The sequence below is a fragment of the Dama dama genome, chromosome 12 (assembly GCF_033118175.1).
Source record: "Dama dama isolate Ldn47 chromosome 12, ASM3311817v1, whole genome shotgun sequence".
Taxonomy (NCBI): Eukaryota; Metazoa; Chordata; class Mammalia; order Artiodactyla; family Cervidae; genus Dama; species Dama dama.
Window position 1 is genome coordinate 41,342,964 of NC_083692.1, and position 20,505 is coordinate 41,363,468.

Consider the following 20,505-nt stretch of genomic DNA (forward strand, 5'->3'; position numbering starts at 1 on the left):
CTTGTCTATTCAGTTATGCATCCAGCTATTCTGCATCTTTCGTTTGGAAAGTTTAATCCATTTGTGTTTGAAGTAATTTTTTATAGAGAAGGACTTACTATTTTGTTAATCTTTCTGAACTGGCTCATTTCTGTCTACAGGCACGCTCTGCTCTAGCCCTGCCTCTTCTGGTTTAACACTATTGTACTGCTCTCTTTGCTCCTGTGACTCCATCCCTATGCTCCCAATGTCCACCTTGAAAATGTCTGGCCTCTTTCAAGCTTCATCATACATGTCAGATCCTGCAAAATAGCCTTTTCAGTCAGCCTCAACCAGAGCACCCCCTCTATCCTGAGAAACACCATAATGCTTTGGCTGAACCATTCTTACGCTATTCATCCTTAATTATTTAAGCATCTGTTTTATGAAATTACAAGCACCCTGAAAGTAAAGTCTCTGTGTGATACTCAGCAAGTTAACTGTGAATCCCTGTACTTCTATGCAGTAGGTATTCATTTAATTCACTGAATTGCATTAAGAAGGGCAGAAAGAGGCTGCCCTTTAAGTGATCCTCTAGGGTGACTCCCACTCAAACTCCTCCACTAGCCTCTACTTACCACTTCCTGCTCCAGCTGGAGGGTTCAAGACAACGTAAACCCTTAACCTTAAACATTCCTCAGTATCAGGTTTTAGACCTATCACTCAAGGTAACCTGAGTCACAAGTCTGTGAAACTGTAGTGTGGGTCAATGATACCTTGCCTTCAGGATCCACCAGGAGAAGATGTTTTGCCTGGCCTCCCTGTAGCCCACTCAGCACATACTGGCCAGGAGACGTTGCACTCTCTCGAACTAAAAAGTCCCCATCCTTCACCAAAAGGCTCTCTGCCGCTTTCCTGCTCAGCTTGCCGTGGTAGCAGTCTTCATTCCGCAGCTGCTGCTTAATGTGCGGCAAAGAATGTGAGCTGGCAGGCTGGGCCGTGGCACCTGGCTGAACAGTTTCTGGTGCCTCTGAAGTCAAAAAACAGAGATACCACCAAGTTACCTCCTCATCCATCCTTTCATTCAGTCATTCATTCATTCAGAAAATATAACTTGAGGCCCTACTGTGTGCCAGGTACTTTTTAAATAGTGCTATTTCTAGAACAATTGGGGTTTTTGTTTCCAGAACTTCCAACGGGCTCTAATTTAATGGTAGATCCAAACATTGCCTTTGGCTTCTGTTACAGGGAAAGGCTTGCCCAGGTGCAGGAGTTTTCCTTTCAAATGAGAAATGGAACTGACCCATGAGAACTGCTTTCATAATGCAGAGAGAGGCACTTTATGTCCCAAGGGCTGTAGGTTAAGGAGAAAGAGGTTTAAGCTGTACCTGGATTATAGATAACTTCTAAAACACTCCCAGATGCTTTGAAAATGCCTACAGTAACTTGTGCTATGCCCACTTTTAGCATCTAGCTTTTTCTTTTAACCCAAATTACCAATGTGTTTCTGAGATGCTTCTGTCCAAAAGCTTTAAAGCTATGCTAAAGCTCACAGCATTCCTATTAAATGACCACTCCGCTGTTTTTGTAATTCACCTCCCTGGATGAAGCAGAATTGATCAAGTAGAAGAAGGTAAAACACCAGAGAAGTATGGCCTGAGGCAAGAATAAATGCTATCCAAAGTTGAGAGCCCTGGGGATTAAGAAGGTACATTCAGGTAGCCCGTTACAGTATTATTGGTACTCACAGTAATAACAATTATTACGTAGTTCCCATTTATTGAGTATGATAGATACTGCTCAATGCTTTACATGGATTATCCTCAAAATTAGACAGGAAGGAAATGGATCTTTAAAAAGATTAAATGACTTGCCCAAAGTCACACTGCTAATATGTTGTAGATCTGGGATTTGAAACGAGATCTATCATCAGAGCCCAGGTTCTTAATCACCACACTCTAAGACCCTTGGTTTAGGTGAGAAAATCTTTTCATTTTCAAAACTGGTCCAACCACTCTACAAAGGTCCCTAAGTAGATAGCAAGGTCATCAGGATGATATACATCTCCAGAAGCAATAACACAAAATTCTTAGGTCTGAATCCAGATAAAAATTGTCTGTTTATTTTTTTGGCCACACTGCACAGCATGTAGGATCTTAGTTCCCTGACCATAATCAAACCCACGCCCCTGCAGTGGAAGGGCAGAGTCCTAACCACTGGGCTTCCAGGGGATTCCCAAAAGTTGTATGTTTAATATAGTAAATTTACTAGGAAAATAACCACAGAAATCAGATTTTGTCTTTTTAAGTGCAAAGGATCTTTTGCATAGAAGCTAGATTTCTCTTTATAAACGCAAAGGAATATTTATATGTCCTTATGCAAGGCTCTCACAAATGAGAAATCCTCTTGACTTTAAGTTTTACAAGTTACACAAGACAAGTGCCCTGTGGACATAATCCAGTCTCCTGTTAATACATTATAGGTTTTTCCCTATTTAAGAACATCTCTCTCTATATCACAATTTCAACACAGTATTCACAAATATATATTTTTGAAAATGTCTTTAGTCTTTATCTAATGGCTAAAGATATTCTTCTCTACAAACAATCAGGCTCTATCAATTGTTAGCAGAAAAAAGGCTGAAGGAATGTGTCCAGATTTGATGAATAATACTCGTAGTTGGCCTTAGCATTGCCTGCTTTCAGGCATAATAGAGAACTTCTGATGAGTAGCTGTCTGCTTGTTTGTATAAGCAACAGATAAAGTGTTATGTGAGTGTGAGGGAGATGCATAAAGAGTGTGTCTAGGCACACACATCTTAGTGCATGATGGCTTTGGTTTATTCTGAGGTTGTGGAGTGCTCTCGGACAAGGACAAAACAAAACAAAAGAAAAACAGACATTATATCATCTTGAAAAGAGGCAATAGATCATGGGTCAGCCTGGGGATATGGACATTATTTTCCTAACATAGTTTCCCAAATTATTACAGTTTCAATCATCCAAACATTTGTTAAAAATATAACTTTTCTAAAAGTTATAAAAGAAAAAGGATAAAAGTGATACCACTTAAATACAAAGGATCATAAGAGACTACTCTAAACAATTATATGCCAACAAAATGGATAACTTAGAAAAAAATGGATAGATTCCTAAAAACATACAACCCATCAAGCCTGAATCATGAAGAAATAAAAAATTTGAACAGAGGAATTACTAGCAAGAAAATTGAACAACTAATCAAAACCATCCAACAAAAAAGTCCACAACCAGATGGCTTCACTAGTGAATTCTACCAAACATTTAAAGAGTAATTAATGTCAATTTTTCTCAATCCCATCCAAAAAATAGGAGGGGACATTTCCAAACTCATTTTATGAGGCCAGCATTATCCTTAATACCAAAACCAAACAAGGACACCACAAGAACAGAAAATTACAGGCGAATATCACTGATGAATATACATGTATCCTCAACGAAATACTAACCCACCAAAATCAACAATAAATTCAACAATAAATTAAAACAATCAAGTGGGATTTAATTCAGGTATAAGGAGAGTTCAACATCCACAAATCAATGTGACACACCACATTAACAAAATGAAAGATAAAAACCATATGATCACCTCAATAGAGGCAGAAAAGGCATTTGACAAAATTTAATATCCATTCTGATAAAAAACTCTCAACAAACTCAAAAGACAAAAAACTCAGTATAGAGGCAACGTGCATCAACATAGTAAAGGCCATATATGATAAGTCCATAGCTAATATCATGCTTAACGGTAAAAAGCTCAAAGCTTTTCCTGTAAGATCAGGAACAAGGATGCCCATTCTCACTACTTTTATTCTACATAGTATTGGACATCCTAACCAGAGCAATCAGGCAAGAAAAAAAATACATCCAAATCAGAAAGGAAGACGTAAAACTCTTATTTGCAGGTGACATTATATACAGAAAACAATAAAAACTCCACCAGAAATAAAACTACTAGAATAAACAAATTCAGTAAAATTACAGGATACAAATTAATACACAAAAATTAGTTTCATTTCTATACACTAAAAGGAACCAGAGATCAAACTGCCAATATCCGCTGGATCATTGAAAAAGCAAGAGAGTTCCAGAAAAACATCTATTTCTGCTTTATCGACTATGACAAAGCCTTTGACTCTGTGGATCACAATAAACTGTGGAAAATTCTGAAAGAGATGGGAATACCAGACCACCTGACCTGCCTCTTGAGAAACCTGTATGCAGGTTAGAACTGGACATGGAACAACAGACTGGTTCCAAATAGGAAAAGGAGTATATCAAGGCTGCATATTGTCACTGTGCTTATTTAACTTATATGCAGAGTACATCATGAGAAACACTGGGCTGGAAGAAGCACAAATTGGAATCAAGATTCCTGGGAGAAATATCAATAACCTCAGATATGCAGATGACACCACCCTTATGGCAGAAAGTGAAGAAGAACTAAAGAGCCTCTTGATGAAATTGAAAGAGGAGAGTGAAAAAGCTGGCTTAAAGCTCAACATTCAGAAAACCAAGATCATGGCATCTGGTCCCATCACTTCATGGGAAATAGATGGGGAAACAGTAGAAACAGTGGCTGACTTTATTTTGGGGGGCTCCAAAATCACCGTAGATGGTGATTGCAGCCATGAAATTAAAAGACGCTTACTCATTGGAAGGAAAGTTATGACCAACCTAGACAGCATATTAAAAAGCAGAGACATTACTTTGCCAACACAGGTCCATCTAGTCAAGGCTATGGTTTTTCCAATAGTCGTGTATGGATGTAAGAGTTGGGCTATAAAGAAAGCTGAGTACCGAAGAATGGATGCTTTTGAACTGTGGTGTTGGAGAAGACTCTTGAGAGTCCCTTGGACTGCAAGGAGATCCAACCAGTCCATCCTAAAGGAGATCAATACTGGGTATTCATTGGAAGGACTGATGTTGAAGCCAAAACTCCAATACTTTGGCCACATGATGCAAAGAGCTGACTCATTTGAAAGGACCCCAATGATGGGAAAGATTGAAGGCAGGAGCAGAAGGAGACGACAGAGGATGAGATGGCTGGATGGCATCACCGACTCAATGGATATGGGTTTGGGTAAACTCCAGGAGTTGGTGATGGACATGGAAGCCTGGCGTGCTGTGATTCATGGGGTCACAAAGAGTCGGACACGACAGAGCGACTGAACTGAACTATACACTATACAATAAACTATTATATAGAGAAATTAGGAAAACAACCCCATTTACAATAATGTCTAAAAAAAAAGATACTTAAGAATAAATTTAACCAAGGAAGTGAAAGATCTGTACACTGAAAACTATGACATTGATGAAAAAAACTGAAGACACCAACAAATGGAAAGAAATTCTGGGCTCATGAGTTAGAAAAATATTTTTTAAATGTTCATATTACCCAAAGCAATCTACAAATTCAACAGAATCCTTATCAAAATTTTAATGGGATTTTTCACACAAGAAGAACATACAATTCCCCAAATTTGTAGGGAACCACAAAAGATCTCAAATAACCAAAGCAATCTTGTGAAAGATGGATAAAGCCAAAGGCATCATGTGTCCTGATTTCAAACTATATTACAAAGTTGGAAGATCCCCTGGAGAAGGGAATGGCAACCCACTCCAGTATTCATGCCTGGAGAATCCCATAGACAGAGGAGCCTGACAGGCTACAGTCCACGGGGTCACAGAGAGTCAAACACGACTGAGCAGCTAACACTAACAACATAGTAGTCAAGATAGTATGGTACTGGCATAAAAACAGACACATAGATCAATGGGACAAAACAGAGAGACAAGAAATCAATCTATACATACCAGGTCAATTAATTTCCAATGAAAGAGCCAAGAACACACAACAGGGACAGGATAGTTTCTTCAATAATGGTGCGGGAAAACTGGACAACCACACGCAAAAGAATGAAACTGGATGCCCATCTTGTACCATTCACAATAATCAACTCAAAATGGATTAAAGAATTTTGCACCTAGTTCTATGTCCCTGGATATGTTCCAGTGTCTCCTAGTTCATACTCTATGATAACTTAAATAGAATTTGTATCCTGCTGTTTTGTGAAAATTATATAAATCTTAATTATGTTGAATTGGTTCATGGTGCTTTTCAGGCCTACCATATCCTTCTACTTTTCTGTATATTCATTCTGTTAATTTTTGAGAGTTTGATATTGAAACTCCAATGAAAAATCTTTCTCCTGTAAATGTGTTATCATACTTTCATAATTTAAAAAGTAAAAAAGAGAAAAATGAACTAAAGACTTGAACATAAAACTCTAAGAAGAAAACAAGGGGTAAGCTCCTTGACATCAATCTTGGCAATGGTGTCTGGGTTTGACACCAAAAACAAGGGCAACAAAAGCAAAAACAAACAAGTGGAACTACTTCAGACCAAAAGTCTGCACAGTAAAGGAAACCATCAAAGAAAAGGCAACCTACAAAATGGAAAAAATATTTGCAAATCATCTATCTGATGAATTAATATCCAAAATATATGAACACATGCAACTCAACATCAAAAAGTAAACAAGCTGATTTAAAAATGGGCAGAGAAACTGAATAGACATCTTTCCAAAGAAAACACACCAATAGCCACCAGGTACATGTAAAGGTGCTCGATATCACTAATCGCTAAGAATATGCAAATCAAAACCACAATGAAATATCACCTCACACTGGTTAGAATGGCTATCATCAAAAAGACAAGAGATAAGTGTTGATGACAAAAGAGAACCCTTGTGCACTGTTGGTGAGAATGAATGCAAACTGATGCAGCCATATGGAAAAGAGTTTGGAAGTTCTTCAAAAACAATTAAAAAAAAAACAAAACTGCCATATGATCTAGCAATTCTACTTTTTGGTGTATATATAAAGGAAATGAAATCATTATCTCAAAGAGATATCTATATCCCCATGTGCACTGCAGCATTATTTACAATATCCAAGGCATGGAAATAATCTTAAGTATTCCACTGACAGATAAACAGATGAAATAAATACACAGTGGGACATTATTCAGCCATAAAACAGAAGGAAGTCTTGCCAACTGCAACAAGGATAGACCTTGAAGGCATTATGCTAAATGAAATAACACAGAGAAAGACAGACACTATGTGATCTGACTTACATGTGAAATCCCAAAAAACAGAACTCACAGAAAGAGAAAACAGATTAATGACTGCCAGAAGCAGAGAGTGAGGGATGGGGGAAATGGTAAAAAAGGTATTATCTTACAGTATGTAACACAAAGGAAAAACTACATGTCTATTAAGATATATTACAAAGCCACAGTAATTCATACATAGTAATCAATATACTGGTAAACAACAAGTGGGCCAATGTAAAAAGAATAAAGGCCCAGAAAGAGATTCCCATACATAGGAGGAATCTAGTAAAATGGAGACTGGCATGAGAAAAAGAAAATTATTTAGTTAATGTAGTTTGGAAAATTAGATCACTTAGATAAAATTAAGCGAGATCCCTATATCTCATAGAAAATATAAAGTTTAGGTGAAATAAATAATTTATTTGGAAATAAAACTACAAAGGCAATAGAAGAAAACATAGTACAAGCTAGATAAAGAGGAGAAAATTTTAAAAGAGTAGAAGGAAGATATAATAAAGATAAAAATGCAAGTCAACAAAACAGAAAACAATAATAAAAAAAAATAAAACCTGATTCCTTTGGAAAGAACAATTAAATTAATAAATCTCAAAACTGATCAAGAAAAAAAGCACACAGAAATTACAAATAACAGGAAAGAGAGAAGGCATCCTTCAGGCAATAAAAGGACAATGAAGGAATATTACGAGAAATTTCATGTGGAATTGACTCGGACTGAATGAAATCCTACTAAGTTTTTAAGGAAGTTATGTTGCAAAAGAAATCACAGGCCCTTTTAGTATATGGCTTTTTGCCCAATTGGAGATTGCAGTCTCCAATCTCTCAAGTCCACATCAATAGGAAATAAACTGCACAAGTGGTGAAACCCCAAGAAAGGCACTTTATCCCACATCTACTTTAGATGGACATGAGAAGAATAATAGCAGCAACAACCCAGATGACAGTGGACATAGGGATTCTTTCTATAATGCTGAATCAGTCCAAGCAAAGCTACTTCTCCACTTCTAGCTCAGGGAGTCTTCACAATTATTGCCTGGCAGGATTTGGTAATCACTATGGACCAGTGATTTACTGTCTGAGCTACCAGGACTCTCTCTGCAATGCAGGAGACCAGGGTTTGATCCCTGGGTTGGGAAGATCACCTGGAGAAGGGCATGGCAACCCACTCCAGTATTCTTGCCTGGAGAATCCCATGGACAGAGGAATCTGGTGGGCTACAGGTCCAGAGGGTCACAAAGAGCTGGACATGACTGAAGCAACCTTTTTTTTTTTTAATGGACCAGTGACTGCTGTGTGTTTTATTTGCTTCCCTTCTGTGAATGTGGGTTTTTATTGCAGCTATTCTTATTCCTCTTATTCCTTAATTTTGGATGTGGAAGGAGGCAGACAACTTGGCAAATAGGATCCCCATCCAGTCTTAACTGAGAGGACTTCACCATCACCCACATGTCACAGACTTTAGGCAGGATACTGTAATTATTTGCTGTATTTGCAAGGTCAAACATTCTATGTGAAAATAAGAGCTCATGGATATTTGAACGGCAGAAAGGTATGCTGTGGCAGGGACAGTTAATTGTGTATCAGTATCTATTCTCCCTTCATTACATTATGGAATTCCTTGTTTTTAGCTGAGCACATGGCCACCCAGCTAGAGTAACATGAAGCTAGGTATGGCCCCATGTCTAAGTTCTGCCAATGGCAGGTTAGGAATAAATGATGTCTGCCACTTCTGGGTGATGTCCTTTCTTTACTTCCCACTGGTTGAATACAGATGTGATGGCGAGAGTCTGAGCTCTTAGACTAAAGATAGAGGAACTCAGACCAAAGTGAAATTCTTAGACCAGAGATGGAAGCCAGTGTCGAGATTGGCAAAGCTGTTCTACCAGTCCTCTACCATTTACCTTTGGGGCTACTGGGTAAAATAAATAAACTTCAGTCCTTTTTACAGTATAGTATTTAAGGGTGATTTTTTCTTATGGCAGCCAAGACTGAAAACAATAAAAAATAAACAGTTTTACTACAAATGATTTCCTTCTGCCCTATTTGATCAGAATAAAGATTATGTTAGAGCTTTTCTAATAGCAGTATGACAGGATGAATTGAGGAGCCCCGAAGGCATTTTTAAGATATAATAGGTTCTTGTCTCTGGATTTGTTTTTGTTTTGTTTTAGTGAACTAGTCTGGGCAAGGAAGGCTAAGTATGCCTAAAGAAGCTAAAGAGAATTTTTGAGGAAGGAAGGAAAGAAACAGGAGGGAACATAGAGGAAATGTTAAAAGGTGTATTTCAGACATTCTGCACAAAATTATGTATAAAGTTATCCTTACTCCATCTTACTGTGGTGGTGGTTTAGTCGTTAATTCATGTCCAACTCTTGTGACGCCACGGACTGTAGCCCGCCAGGCTCCTCTGTCCATGGGATTTTCCAGGCAATAATACTGGAGTGCATTGCCATTTACTTCTCTAGGAGCTCTTCCCAATCCAGGGATTGAACTCAGGTCTCCTGCACTGTAGGAAGATTCTTTATCAACTGAGCTACCAAGGAAGGCCCACTCCATCTTACTAGATTTTCTTAAATCAACATTATTTATACTTTTGGAGTTAAATTTTTTTTTTTTGAGGGAGTGATGATACACTGAAATTAACCTCAAGAAATTAACCTCAAGAAGGTAGCAAGAAGTCCAGGAGGACTTCAAATTATTGAACTGCCTATGAAAAAGGCCAAGTTTCTTTGCTTGAGTTGTAAATTATGGAATATCCCAGATCACCTAATTTGGACCACTCACTAAACGTATTTTCTAATAAAACACTGTTGCTTTGATAAATCCATGAAATGGAAGCTACTGAGTGTATGCTCTTATAAAGTTACTTTCAAAACCTTAGGTCCTAAAACTTTTTTCAAACACAGTCCCTCTCACAGGACTTCCCTGGGGGTGCAGTGGGTTAAACCTCTACCCTTCCAATGCAAGGGGCACAGGTTTGATCCCTGGTCAGGGAAGTTCCACAAGCCATGGGGTGTGGACAAAAATAAAAACACTGTCCCTCTAATATGTGTTACGTTATCCATACAGGCTACTCAACATTAAACAGTTAAATTTACTGCAGAAAGCTGAATTCATCGCATATCCCATCATCCATGGCACAAGATGCCCTCTGTGGTGGACATGGAGATACACTACCCAGATCCCCCTTCAAGGAAGGACCAAGTACCCCAAGTACCCCAGATCCCTTCAGGGTCTCCCTCAGCTGAAGAGAGCTGTTTGCCCCATGGCCTGCCCTCCCTCATGGGCCCACAGCCAAAGACTGAGATAAGTGAGGCTAAAAGGCCCTGCCCTTGGGCCCAACATGGAAGAGCACTGCAGGGACCCCCATCCTCTCCGTACGGTTGGCTGAGGTTTTGTCAGGCCTGCCTCATTGCTGCACATCTCCCTCTGCCCAAGCCTGCTTTCTTCCCCTCCGTTCCTGTACTGATCCCAATAAAGATCCTGCATGTCCACCTCCATCTCAAAAGAGTCTGCTTCCAGAGAACCCAAATGGGTTCTTTCACTGCCAAGAGTGATCTTGGAAAATTTGCAAAAAGATAGCTCACTTGCCACCTGGATGGTAACGAAAACCTTTGTCTCATTCTAGAGAGTTAAGGTGGTCTTGTGAAGTCCAGCCTCAGCAAAATTTCCTTTCAAATTCCATTCTGTTATTGCAGCCACATTAGCTGAAAAGTTATCCTTGGCAGACTAGAGCTACTTCCTGGGCTAGTGAAAGAACTTTCTCAGTGACTGGTTCTCCATCTTTGGAGTGAGCCAAATTTGACACCAAGTTAATCTCTGAGTCCAATAAGCTTCAGTTTTATGAAAAGCTTTTTTTTTTGTTGTTGTTATTTTTCAGCTGATTATAGGCTTTTGACTTGTTTTGCTTTTATTTATTTATGCTCCTCTTTATAGACTTATCCCTGGAAGCAATCTGGCAGGAAAATGATGTTTGTCTTACTGTATTTAACTCGTAGTATACAGTTGAAGAAAAACGTCATCTTATTTTAGTGCTATCATTTCAGTTCAGCTCAGTCGTGGCCAACCCTTTGCAACCCCATGAATCGCAGCACACCAGGCCTCCCTGTCCATCACCAACTCCCAGAGTCCACCCAAACTCATGTCCATTGAGCCGGTGATGCCATCCAGCCATCTCATCACTGTAGTCCCCTTCTCCTCCTGCCCCAACACCTCCCAGGATCAGGGTCTTTTCCAGTGAGTTAGTTCTTCACATCAGGTGGCCAAAGTATTGGAGTTTCAGCTTCAGCATCAGTCCTTCCAATGAATAGTCAGGACTGATCTCCTTTAGCATGGACTGGTTGGATCTTCTTGCAGTCCAAGGGACTCTCAAGAGCCTTCGCTAACACCATAGTTCAAAAGCATCAATTCTTCGGCACTCAGCTTTCTTCACAGTCCAACTCTCACATCCACACATGACCACTGGAAAAACCATAACCTTGACTAGACGGACCTTTGTTGGCAAAGTAATGTCTCAGCTTTTAAATATGCTGTCTAGGTTGGTTATAGCTTTCCTTCCAAGGAGTAAGCGTCTTTTAATTTCATGGCTGCAATCACCATCTGCAGTGATTTTGGAACCCAGAAAAATAAAGTCTGACACTGTTTCCATTGTTTCCCCATCTATTTGCCATGAAGTGATGGGACCAGATGCCATGATCTTAGTTTTCTGAATGTTGAGCTTTAAGCCAAATTTTTAGTGCTCTAAGCCAACTTTTTAGTGCTTTTTAGCGCTATACAGATGACTTACTAAAGGTTTTTGCAATGAATAAAATTAACATCATCACTAAACAGAACTGAAATAGAGGCCATTGTTCCTCATGCAAACAAACATGATCTCTTGGCTTTGACAATCCTTCCCTCAGGAAAAGCACACAGCAGAAAGCAAAAACTGAGAGTCGATTCAAAGTGTTTGAAAAGATGATTCAAAATCAAAATTCTCAAACATTGAAATCCATAACATCTTTACAAAGTTCTAACCTATATTAACTGTGATGAGGGAGGGATTGAGATAAAAAAGAATTCTTTTAACTCCCTGAAAAATGAGGCTAAGGAAACAGCATTTTAAAAATGAGAAAAAATAAAAAAAATAAAATAAAAATGAGAGACAGTCAACTAAATAGTGGCACCCAAAAGATATGCTCAAGTCCTGACTCCTGGTACCTGCAAATGTGACCTAATTTGCAAAAGGGGTCCTTGCAGATGTAATTAATTTAAGGATCACCAGATGAGATCTTCCTGGATTTCTGGCCCACCTATAAGGGAAAGGTGCTGTCCTGTAAGAGAAAGGAAAGCGAGCCTTGAGACATGGGGGTAAAGCCAATGAAGACTGAAGCAGAGATGGGAGTGGCACGTCTCAAGACAAGGAACACCACCAGACGCTAGGAGACGGGCATCAAACCAATTCTCCTCCAGAGCCACAGGATGAGCCGAGCCAACCCAGCCGCCATCTTGATTGAGGACTTCCGGCCTCCGTCACTGTGACAGAACACACCTCTCCGATTCTAAGTCACCCAGTTTAATGGTAATTTGTTACAGCAGCACAGGAAACTAATACAGGCAAAGAGCAGCCACTTACTTTCCTGGTGCCATGGGCTTCCCAGTGGGTGAGGTGAGCTTTGATTTCCAGCAGAGCCAAGCGTGCTTCGAAGAACCTGTGTATTGATGTAGCCGGGGTCATCAAAAAGATCCACCCGACACGAGTGCTTCATCAATGACACCTCTCGCTGGGACTGCACCCCTCTCTCATGTGCATTACCTGTAGTGAGTAAAGATCATTGTATGGTGCTTTTGCTTTGTAAACAATAAATAAAATCATGGCTGAGTCCAGCACTGACAGGAAGGGAAAAGCCACACCCATGCCATGCAAGGAATGAATATTAACCTGGAGATTTGACCTGTAAAAATAAAATAACAACCAGTCTTTGAGGGAAAACATCCCTGCTGGGCCTCCTTGCCCCTCCCCGCTTGTCCCTCAGCTGACCCTTTGCTTCAGCAGCAGACAGCAGACAAACCAGGAAAATGTGAAGGAGAAACAGCCAGGGGGATAAGCATGGGGGGTGGGATGGGAAGGGAGCTGACTTTCCAGCTAACAGCACAAACCCACAAATGACGCTGCTCAGAGTTGTAGACCTGGAACCAAGAAAACCGCACATATCATATGGAACTTGAATATTTACTATTTATTTAAACAGCTCTTCAAAAGACTCATTACTTAATTTTAAATAATTAACTGTGAGAAGTCTTTCTTCTCTCTTTGCCAAATTTTGTTTCACCAAGCGCAGCCCTGCACCAGCTGCTGCTGTTCATTCTGTCATCTAATGGAAAGAACTCGCCCGCCCCTCAGGTTACATCCTCCTTTCCCTTACTCCACTTTTCCCCCTCCATCCTATTTAATACTTGTGGCCAAAATGATCTTTTTACAACTGAAAATCTGATCCTATTTCTCAGAAGTTTAAAAACACATTCACTGCTTCCCACTGCTCTTGGGATACAACTCAGACTCTTCAACAAGCCAGACCCTGCTCCAGGGTGCCCAACTTCCCTAGCACTCTAGTCCTCCTATTTCTGCCCCTGCTCACACTGGCCTTCCTGCAAAATAATCCCCACCATAAGGCCATCTTCTCTGACATGCCCTTCCCTCTCCTTCTCCATCACCCTCATCCTTAGGTGAGGTCAGTTTAAACATGTCTTTCTCAAGAGAGCGTTCCCTGACCTTCTCAGACTATAGACTATGTCTCTCTGCTTTCCTCTGAAGCCCGTATCACAAGAGTAATTAACTCTATTCTGTTATTATATTTCTTAAAATCTGTACTGCCTCTAGATTGCATGTTCCATGAAGACAGAGATCCTGTCTGTCTGCTTCACAGCTGCAGCCCTTGCCTCTAGCACATGCCTGGCACACACTATGACATCAACAAATAGTTATTGAATGAATGGATAATTGAACCATATTTCACTACCTGATGGCATGAAGTAATTTGTACCACTCTACTGGTCCTGTCCTGAGAATGCCAGGATAGAATGTTCTTGCTTTTCTGTTCAAACAAGTACATTTACAGCTCTGGTCATATGTATACAACATTCCCGTGAGGCTGCACCTAGAGTAGCAACATTAAGACTCCACTGTCTCACTTAAACAACATCAGTCCTTCCAGCCAATTAGATCCCTTCAGGGGACCAACTGGATTTTGCATCTTAGTGAATAGTGCTATGATTCTCATACACAAGTATGGAAGCCTAAGAACACAACAAATAGGGGAAGTCCAGTCAAGACTAAAGCCCTACTACCTGATCCTCCTTTGTTCCTGTCTGTCCAGTCCTTACGCGTCACCCTGTCCCATGTCTTATCCATACTTGGGATATTCTGAGGGAGGAGTGGGATTTAACAGAGGAAGGGGCAATGGGACACCTTGTTTCTCTGTTGCCTTTGGCAACATATGAATGTTTCTACTTGCTTAGTTAAGTGGATTTATAAATTAGGTGATCCGGTTTAAACTAAACTTACTTTCACAAATAGCTAAAATACTTTCACAAGCACACTTTCACAAGTAGCTAAAAGATTACTGCAAGGAAATCAAGGGTTGAAGATCATTCTTTTACTGAATAAAAGCACCTCCTTAGCTACATTATAAGTTTATGAACAAGAATAATCTAATTAGATCAGAATTTTGGCTTTTCTAACAGTTAAAATTATCAAGACTAAAATGTGGATTTATATCTGTTTCATCAGTAATGCTCCAGATGTACACTGGGCCTTGAGAGAATTATTTAAAGATAGTATTCAGCCACTGCAATTAGCAAGATTTTTTTTTAAATGTCTGTTGCTAACTCTAACTGAAATTTTCTGTTGTGTATTTTATATTACATGCATAATATGTTAGTATAGAGAACTTACGCATAATTGAATTAATATCTACTTAGGAGTGGCTGCTCATAGAAATTTACTGAAAGTGGAATGTGATCAAAAGTGTAAAAGGTCTGCTTCTAAATTGACATGGACCTGGGTTCAGATCATCCCAGTGGCCGCTCTTACTATTTGTGCGACCCAGGGCAAGTTTCTTAACCTCTCTAAACATCAGTTTTCATATCTGTAAAATAGGGATGCTGGATTTAAAATACATTATGAAGATTAAACTAAAGGATGTGCGTGAGCCCCTCACTGAGCACGGTCCCCCCTTGCAGCAGGCGTTCCTCTCCCTGCTCAGCTATGTGTTTATTCACTGATGCTGGGCCTCTGCACGCAATGTTTATATCCGGCCGTAACATCTTGCCACCCGTTTCTTGACCTAACTCCTCTTTATCCTTTAAGATTCTGTTCTGAATCCCACTCTTCCAGGAAGCCTTCCACATTCCTCCCTCCCTGTCCCCATCCCAAGCTGGGTAAGGTGCTACTCCATAATAAACTGTAGGTCTCTGTTTCCTTCTCTGTCTTCCCCTTAAGACTGCAAATTCCTTGAGTCCCGAGTAGAGACTAGAACCCATTTATCCATGTATCTTCTTCATTATCAATGTCTGGTATGAAGCAGGTCAAAAGAAAACTGTCTGTCAGCTGAATGAACAGATGACTGAATGTCTACCCAGTTTCTCTTTCTTAGCAAATGTGACCCTACCACATCCTGAAAACCTCAAGTTAACCTGTAGCATAGGGCGCTGACTCATCCGCCCCCGCCCCTCAGAGAGCACTGGCATGAGCTGAACACATTAAGTTTACCATCCCACAGGCTTACACAAAAGCACCAATGTCTATATAGTCTCTCTTAAAAACCACCATTCCTGTTTTTCAAATGCACCATTATATCTAAGTCAGCAAAGTGGTCTTAAATTTTAAAAAAACTCACCTCATGCCCAAATTTAAAATCTTCCTAGGGTAAAGTGTGTGGTTGATGAGAGCTTAACTACACATGCCAGGCATTATGCATTCCAAAGTTCTTTGTGCCAAGTATTACTCTGAGAAACTATCCAATCTGCCAAAGAGAAGATTTGTGGCAGAAAATAAATACATACATAGTGTGTATACTGGAGGTACCAAAGTTTTAAAGTGAAAGCCCTTAGGGTTTGTGGGAATTTAACATCTTTTTGATTAAAAATATCAATATTTTCATTTTAACTTGAAGGCTAGGGAAACAGTATGCTATTTTGTTAATTATTTTTTTCCACAAGGGAATTTATTATTAAGGACAGGGATCTTTTATACATCTGGCAATAATATAATTAACTCCTTCAACAACAAGAAGCCTACTGCAGTACTTATTATACACCAGAATTCAAATTTCGGGTCAATATTTTAATAAATAAATATATTTGAATTAAAAAGCCAAAATTTATTTAAAATATTTGAATAGGTGTCTCTCAAATGCTTACGTATTAATCTCTGGGAAAAGCCATAAAAACTGTCTATTTGCTATTTTGGCAACTCCTCTTAATTAAGAGACTGGTCATGAATTTCAGATCACTTTTAAACACATGCCCAAGTCACCATAGGCAGGCCCTAAGATAGGAACCCCTGATTTCTGGGTGTCTGCGGATGAAAAGGCTATCTGGTTAGGAAAGTCCTTACTGCCACAATAGGAGGGACTGATACCTGTCATGGTCCCCGAAGCAGGGGTTGAGTCCCTCGATCCCTCCATGGGCTGAGTGGCTAAGGTCTAGGGAAATGGAGTGACAGTACTCTGGTTCCCACCGGGAGTTAGAACCTGCTTTTCTAAGAAAACAATGCAGTAGCTCAGTGCTTTTCAGGTGAAGAGGATATTTAGGAGGGTTTTTTCCAAACTATAAACACCATCTGTCACCTCCCCAAGATTCTGAAAGGTTCCCAGCTATGAACTGTTACCTTAGGGCCACCAAAAAGGAAGACAGTGTACTGAAGCTGGGATCAGTCATAGACTACTTCCACAATCAGAGTATAACTAAAGAACAGATGCTTACAACAGAATTTCCTATTGTTGTATTGGTCATTACAAAATACATACTCAAGCTTTAGCATAGGAAACCAAAATAGCAGAACATGGTCACTTGTCCAGGAGACAGCCATCATGGCTAAAATTAATTCTATGGAAAAATAGGTTCCAGGCTCCGAATAAGTGTTTATTACAAAAGTCTGTTCCTGAGTTTCGATCTGGTAATAGATTAGGGCATGTATAAAGCATGAAAGAATAAGGGGTTACATTGTTTGTTGATTTAAAGGAGACATAAAACCAAGATAAACAGAAACAACAGATTATATGACAAGGATATACTTACAAAAAGAAAAATCTTGATTAAAGTTGAAATAGCATTGCTCTAGGGAGAACGATACTTCAAAAGTATAAAATAAAAGTCAAGGTGAGAGCTTTTGAGGGAAACAAAAGAAAGGAAGCCTTGCCCCTTTTTTTTCTGATGGTAGAGTTGTGATTTAGCACATTCAACATCATTCTAGAAAGGTTGAGGATTTTCACTCAGTGAGTTCCCCTAGAAGCCAGGTGGCTGAGGTCAGAAGAGCGTGCCATGACAACTACATGATGGAGAGAAGGGAGATGAGCTGGGAAGAGCAGGGAGAAACATTCTGGAGTTCCACAGGACTCTGTCCCAGATCCAAAACTTACCTCTGGCTCCCCTGTACTCTCTCCCTGCAGTGATCACGGAAGTGGTCCTGGCACACAGGAATTTCAGTATTCATTTATACCCTCCTTTCCCTCCTGCTCCCTCTCCCGCGCCCTTTCTGGGCCCCCACTCACCCTCTCAGGTCTTGTCTGGTTGTCACTTCCACAGGGAGACCCTCTCTAGTCCTCCAGATCAAGTTACATTTCCCTGTTATTTGTTCCTGCAGTATCCTGGGCTTTGAAATGCTCATCATATTTGCAAGCACTGGTTTAAGGTATGCCCTCTGGCTATACTGCAAACTTCAGGAAAGCCAGTTGTGTCTCCACCCCTAGCACTAGCTCAATGCCTGACCCACAGAGGTCCTGATGATCACTGAGTGCATTGTTGGATAAATGAAGAACACAGAATGAGATAAAATAGGACACGGAGCTATCTCAAAGTGAGCTTCAGCACAGGTAGAAAATGGATGCAACAGTAAAAAGCACATGTGGTATGCTCCTGACTATTAAATCCTAGGTTAGGAATTTCCAGAGTAAAGGAAAAAAGGAAAGAACAAAGGAATTGCAGCGCCTAGAGAACACAGGTTTAAAAATACATTTACACTTGATACTAATTTAATTTGCTTTTTTATTATTAAGAATGCATTCAGAATTTTAAGCTTAAAGAATGGCATGGAATTTTAATTTCCATCAGAAAGAATCATGTTTTTAAAAATTTAAAATACTATCTCAGTTCATAACTCCGTTTATTTTGCAGGGTAGAGGAAAGTGGTGATCATAGCGGTACTAAAATCCTCAAGTATCCCTACTGTACAAGAAATAATAAAATTAATGGATTACATTGAAAAAATTCTATAAGAAATATGAAAATGTCCATGGAAGTAAGAGACTACCTTCTAGTTGGCAAGCTGCTGCTAATTTGAGTCCTTAAGCGTAGTTATCCAGCTCTATCCTCCACTGTATTATTTATAATGTCCAATTATCTTCTACTCTAAAGCTGCAAAACTTTCCTTCCCAAAGAAATACTTTTAACAATTTATAAGAATAAAATGACTAGCAGTAGAATGTTTTAATGAAAATACATTTCCAACGTGATAGTCTATGCCCTACAATCGTGTTGTGGAAGAGTTGTGCCCAACGCCAATTATCATATGTAGTAATAAGACATTTAATGCCCTGGCAAGTATGGGGCGTATGAACTTCTAATTGGGACTCTCACATTTCAGATCTCTTTTTGTTCCCTTTGCCAAGCAGAAATAAAGCTTTTCTCTTAATCCTAATGGATTTGACAAGCATCAATTTTCATATTAGCTTACTGTCTGATAGTCTTTGAAGTGGAACTCCCTTGAGTTGTGAGTAGAGAAATCACCTTTCCGGTGAGAGAGCTTTCATGATATTCAAAGCAGTGAAAGGCTCCATAAAGCAGAACTGTAGTGTGGAAGAGCACACAGGAGCAAGCGAGAACCACGGCTTTCTCACTGACGCACACGGCATCCTGACCTTTTCAGAGGGTGGGAAGGCTTCTCAGAGTGTTTGGTTATATACACCTGACTTTCCCATGAAAGAGCAAGGGCCACACACGATCACATAACGTAAAAGGAATAAGAAGTGCGGCAGATAGGGAAGTGCAATTGTACCTACCTATGGCCCTGCTTTGTTCCAGACAGTTCTCATACATGCTGCTGCACTTGGAGTTTCCAGGCTGTGCGAACAACAAATTGTGAAACATTTACAAACATAGTGTAAGTTCATAAACGTGCAAAAGACACATAAAACTCCCAGCACAATTTAGTAGAAAACACCACTTTCTGACAGAGGAAGTGAGATAAAGTGAGAAAAAGAAGTTGATATTTTAAATGGGAAGTATAGCCTCCTTTCCCAGTGAATTGTTTTGGAGCTGCAGAGGTGGGTCTGATTAGGGTATGGGGGGTCAAAACCGTAAGGTCTATACCCTGAGGGTTATTGCTTCTGCTTGGGAGGTCACATTCCAGGACTCAATCCAAGCTCAGCCAGAAAGGGTGATTTCCAGGACACTTGTACAAACACTGGCCATTTAGCAAACTTCTATCTAACTGTGAGTTGGCAGATTGGAGCCCTAATCTATTGAGGTGTGTGCCAGATTCACTTTTCATCCTCGAAAAATCTCATGCTATCAAAGGCTTCGATTATCCATATACACATCTCTCTTCAGTAACAGTATGGGATCCACTGACACCTTTGAGAAGGGCACTATCTATGCTTTAGAAAGATTAATCTATCAGTACCATGCAGGAGGGTTTAAGGGAATGAAACCGGAGACAGAGAACGGGCCTTCAGGGTCACCTGAGCAAATCTGGACCAGAACTTAGAAAGCTGCAATAGGAAAGATATAGGCTGAGTAGATTCAAGATATTTTCATGGTAGGATCCTAGGTCTTAAAGACTGAGTTGATATATGGCCTGAAGTGTGAGAAAACCAAAAACTGTAGATTAGTGAAAAAATAAGAATGCCATTAATAAACTTGAGCACATCAGGAAAGGAATCTGGCTTGGAGTCAAGGTAAAATGCTGAGTTTAATCACAGCTGGAAAGGCAGGTATGGCTAAAGACAAAGAAGCTGGTGGAGTCTGTACACAGGTGGCATGTCAGAGGAAAAACCAGGGCCAAGCGCAGAGCATTAGAAAGGGAGTCCATGGCAGTAAAGCAGATGCTTGGTTTCACAGGGGTGGATATACAAGAAAACAAGATCAAAAAAAGATAAGATGCAACTTCCT

The 20,505-nt window shown here is 39.9% G+C and overlaps 1 protein-coding gene across 1 annotated transcript in view; it reads right to left on the bottom strand.

The window, feature by feature from the left end:
* Window positions 1-20,505, bottom strand: part of SHC4 (SHC adaptor protein 4) — a 124,480-nt gene that overhangs the window by 2,730 nt on the left and 101,245 nt on the right. The window contains exons 10-12 of the mRNA XM_061157101.1: window positions 19,395-19,455; window positions 12,752-12,931; window positions 735-988 (exon numbers count right to left, since the gene is read on the bottom strand). Coding sequence (XP_061013084.1) covers window positions 735-988; window positions 12,752-12,931; window positions 19,395-19,455 — 495 coding nt within the window. The remainder of the gene's footprint in view (window positions 1-734; window positions 989-12,751; window positions 12,932-19,394; window positions 19,456-20,505) is intronic.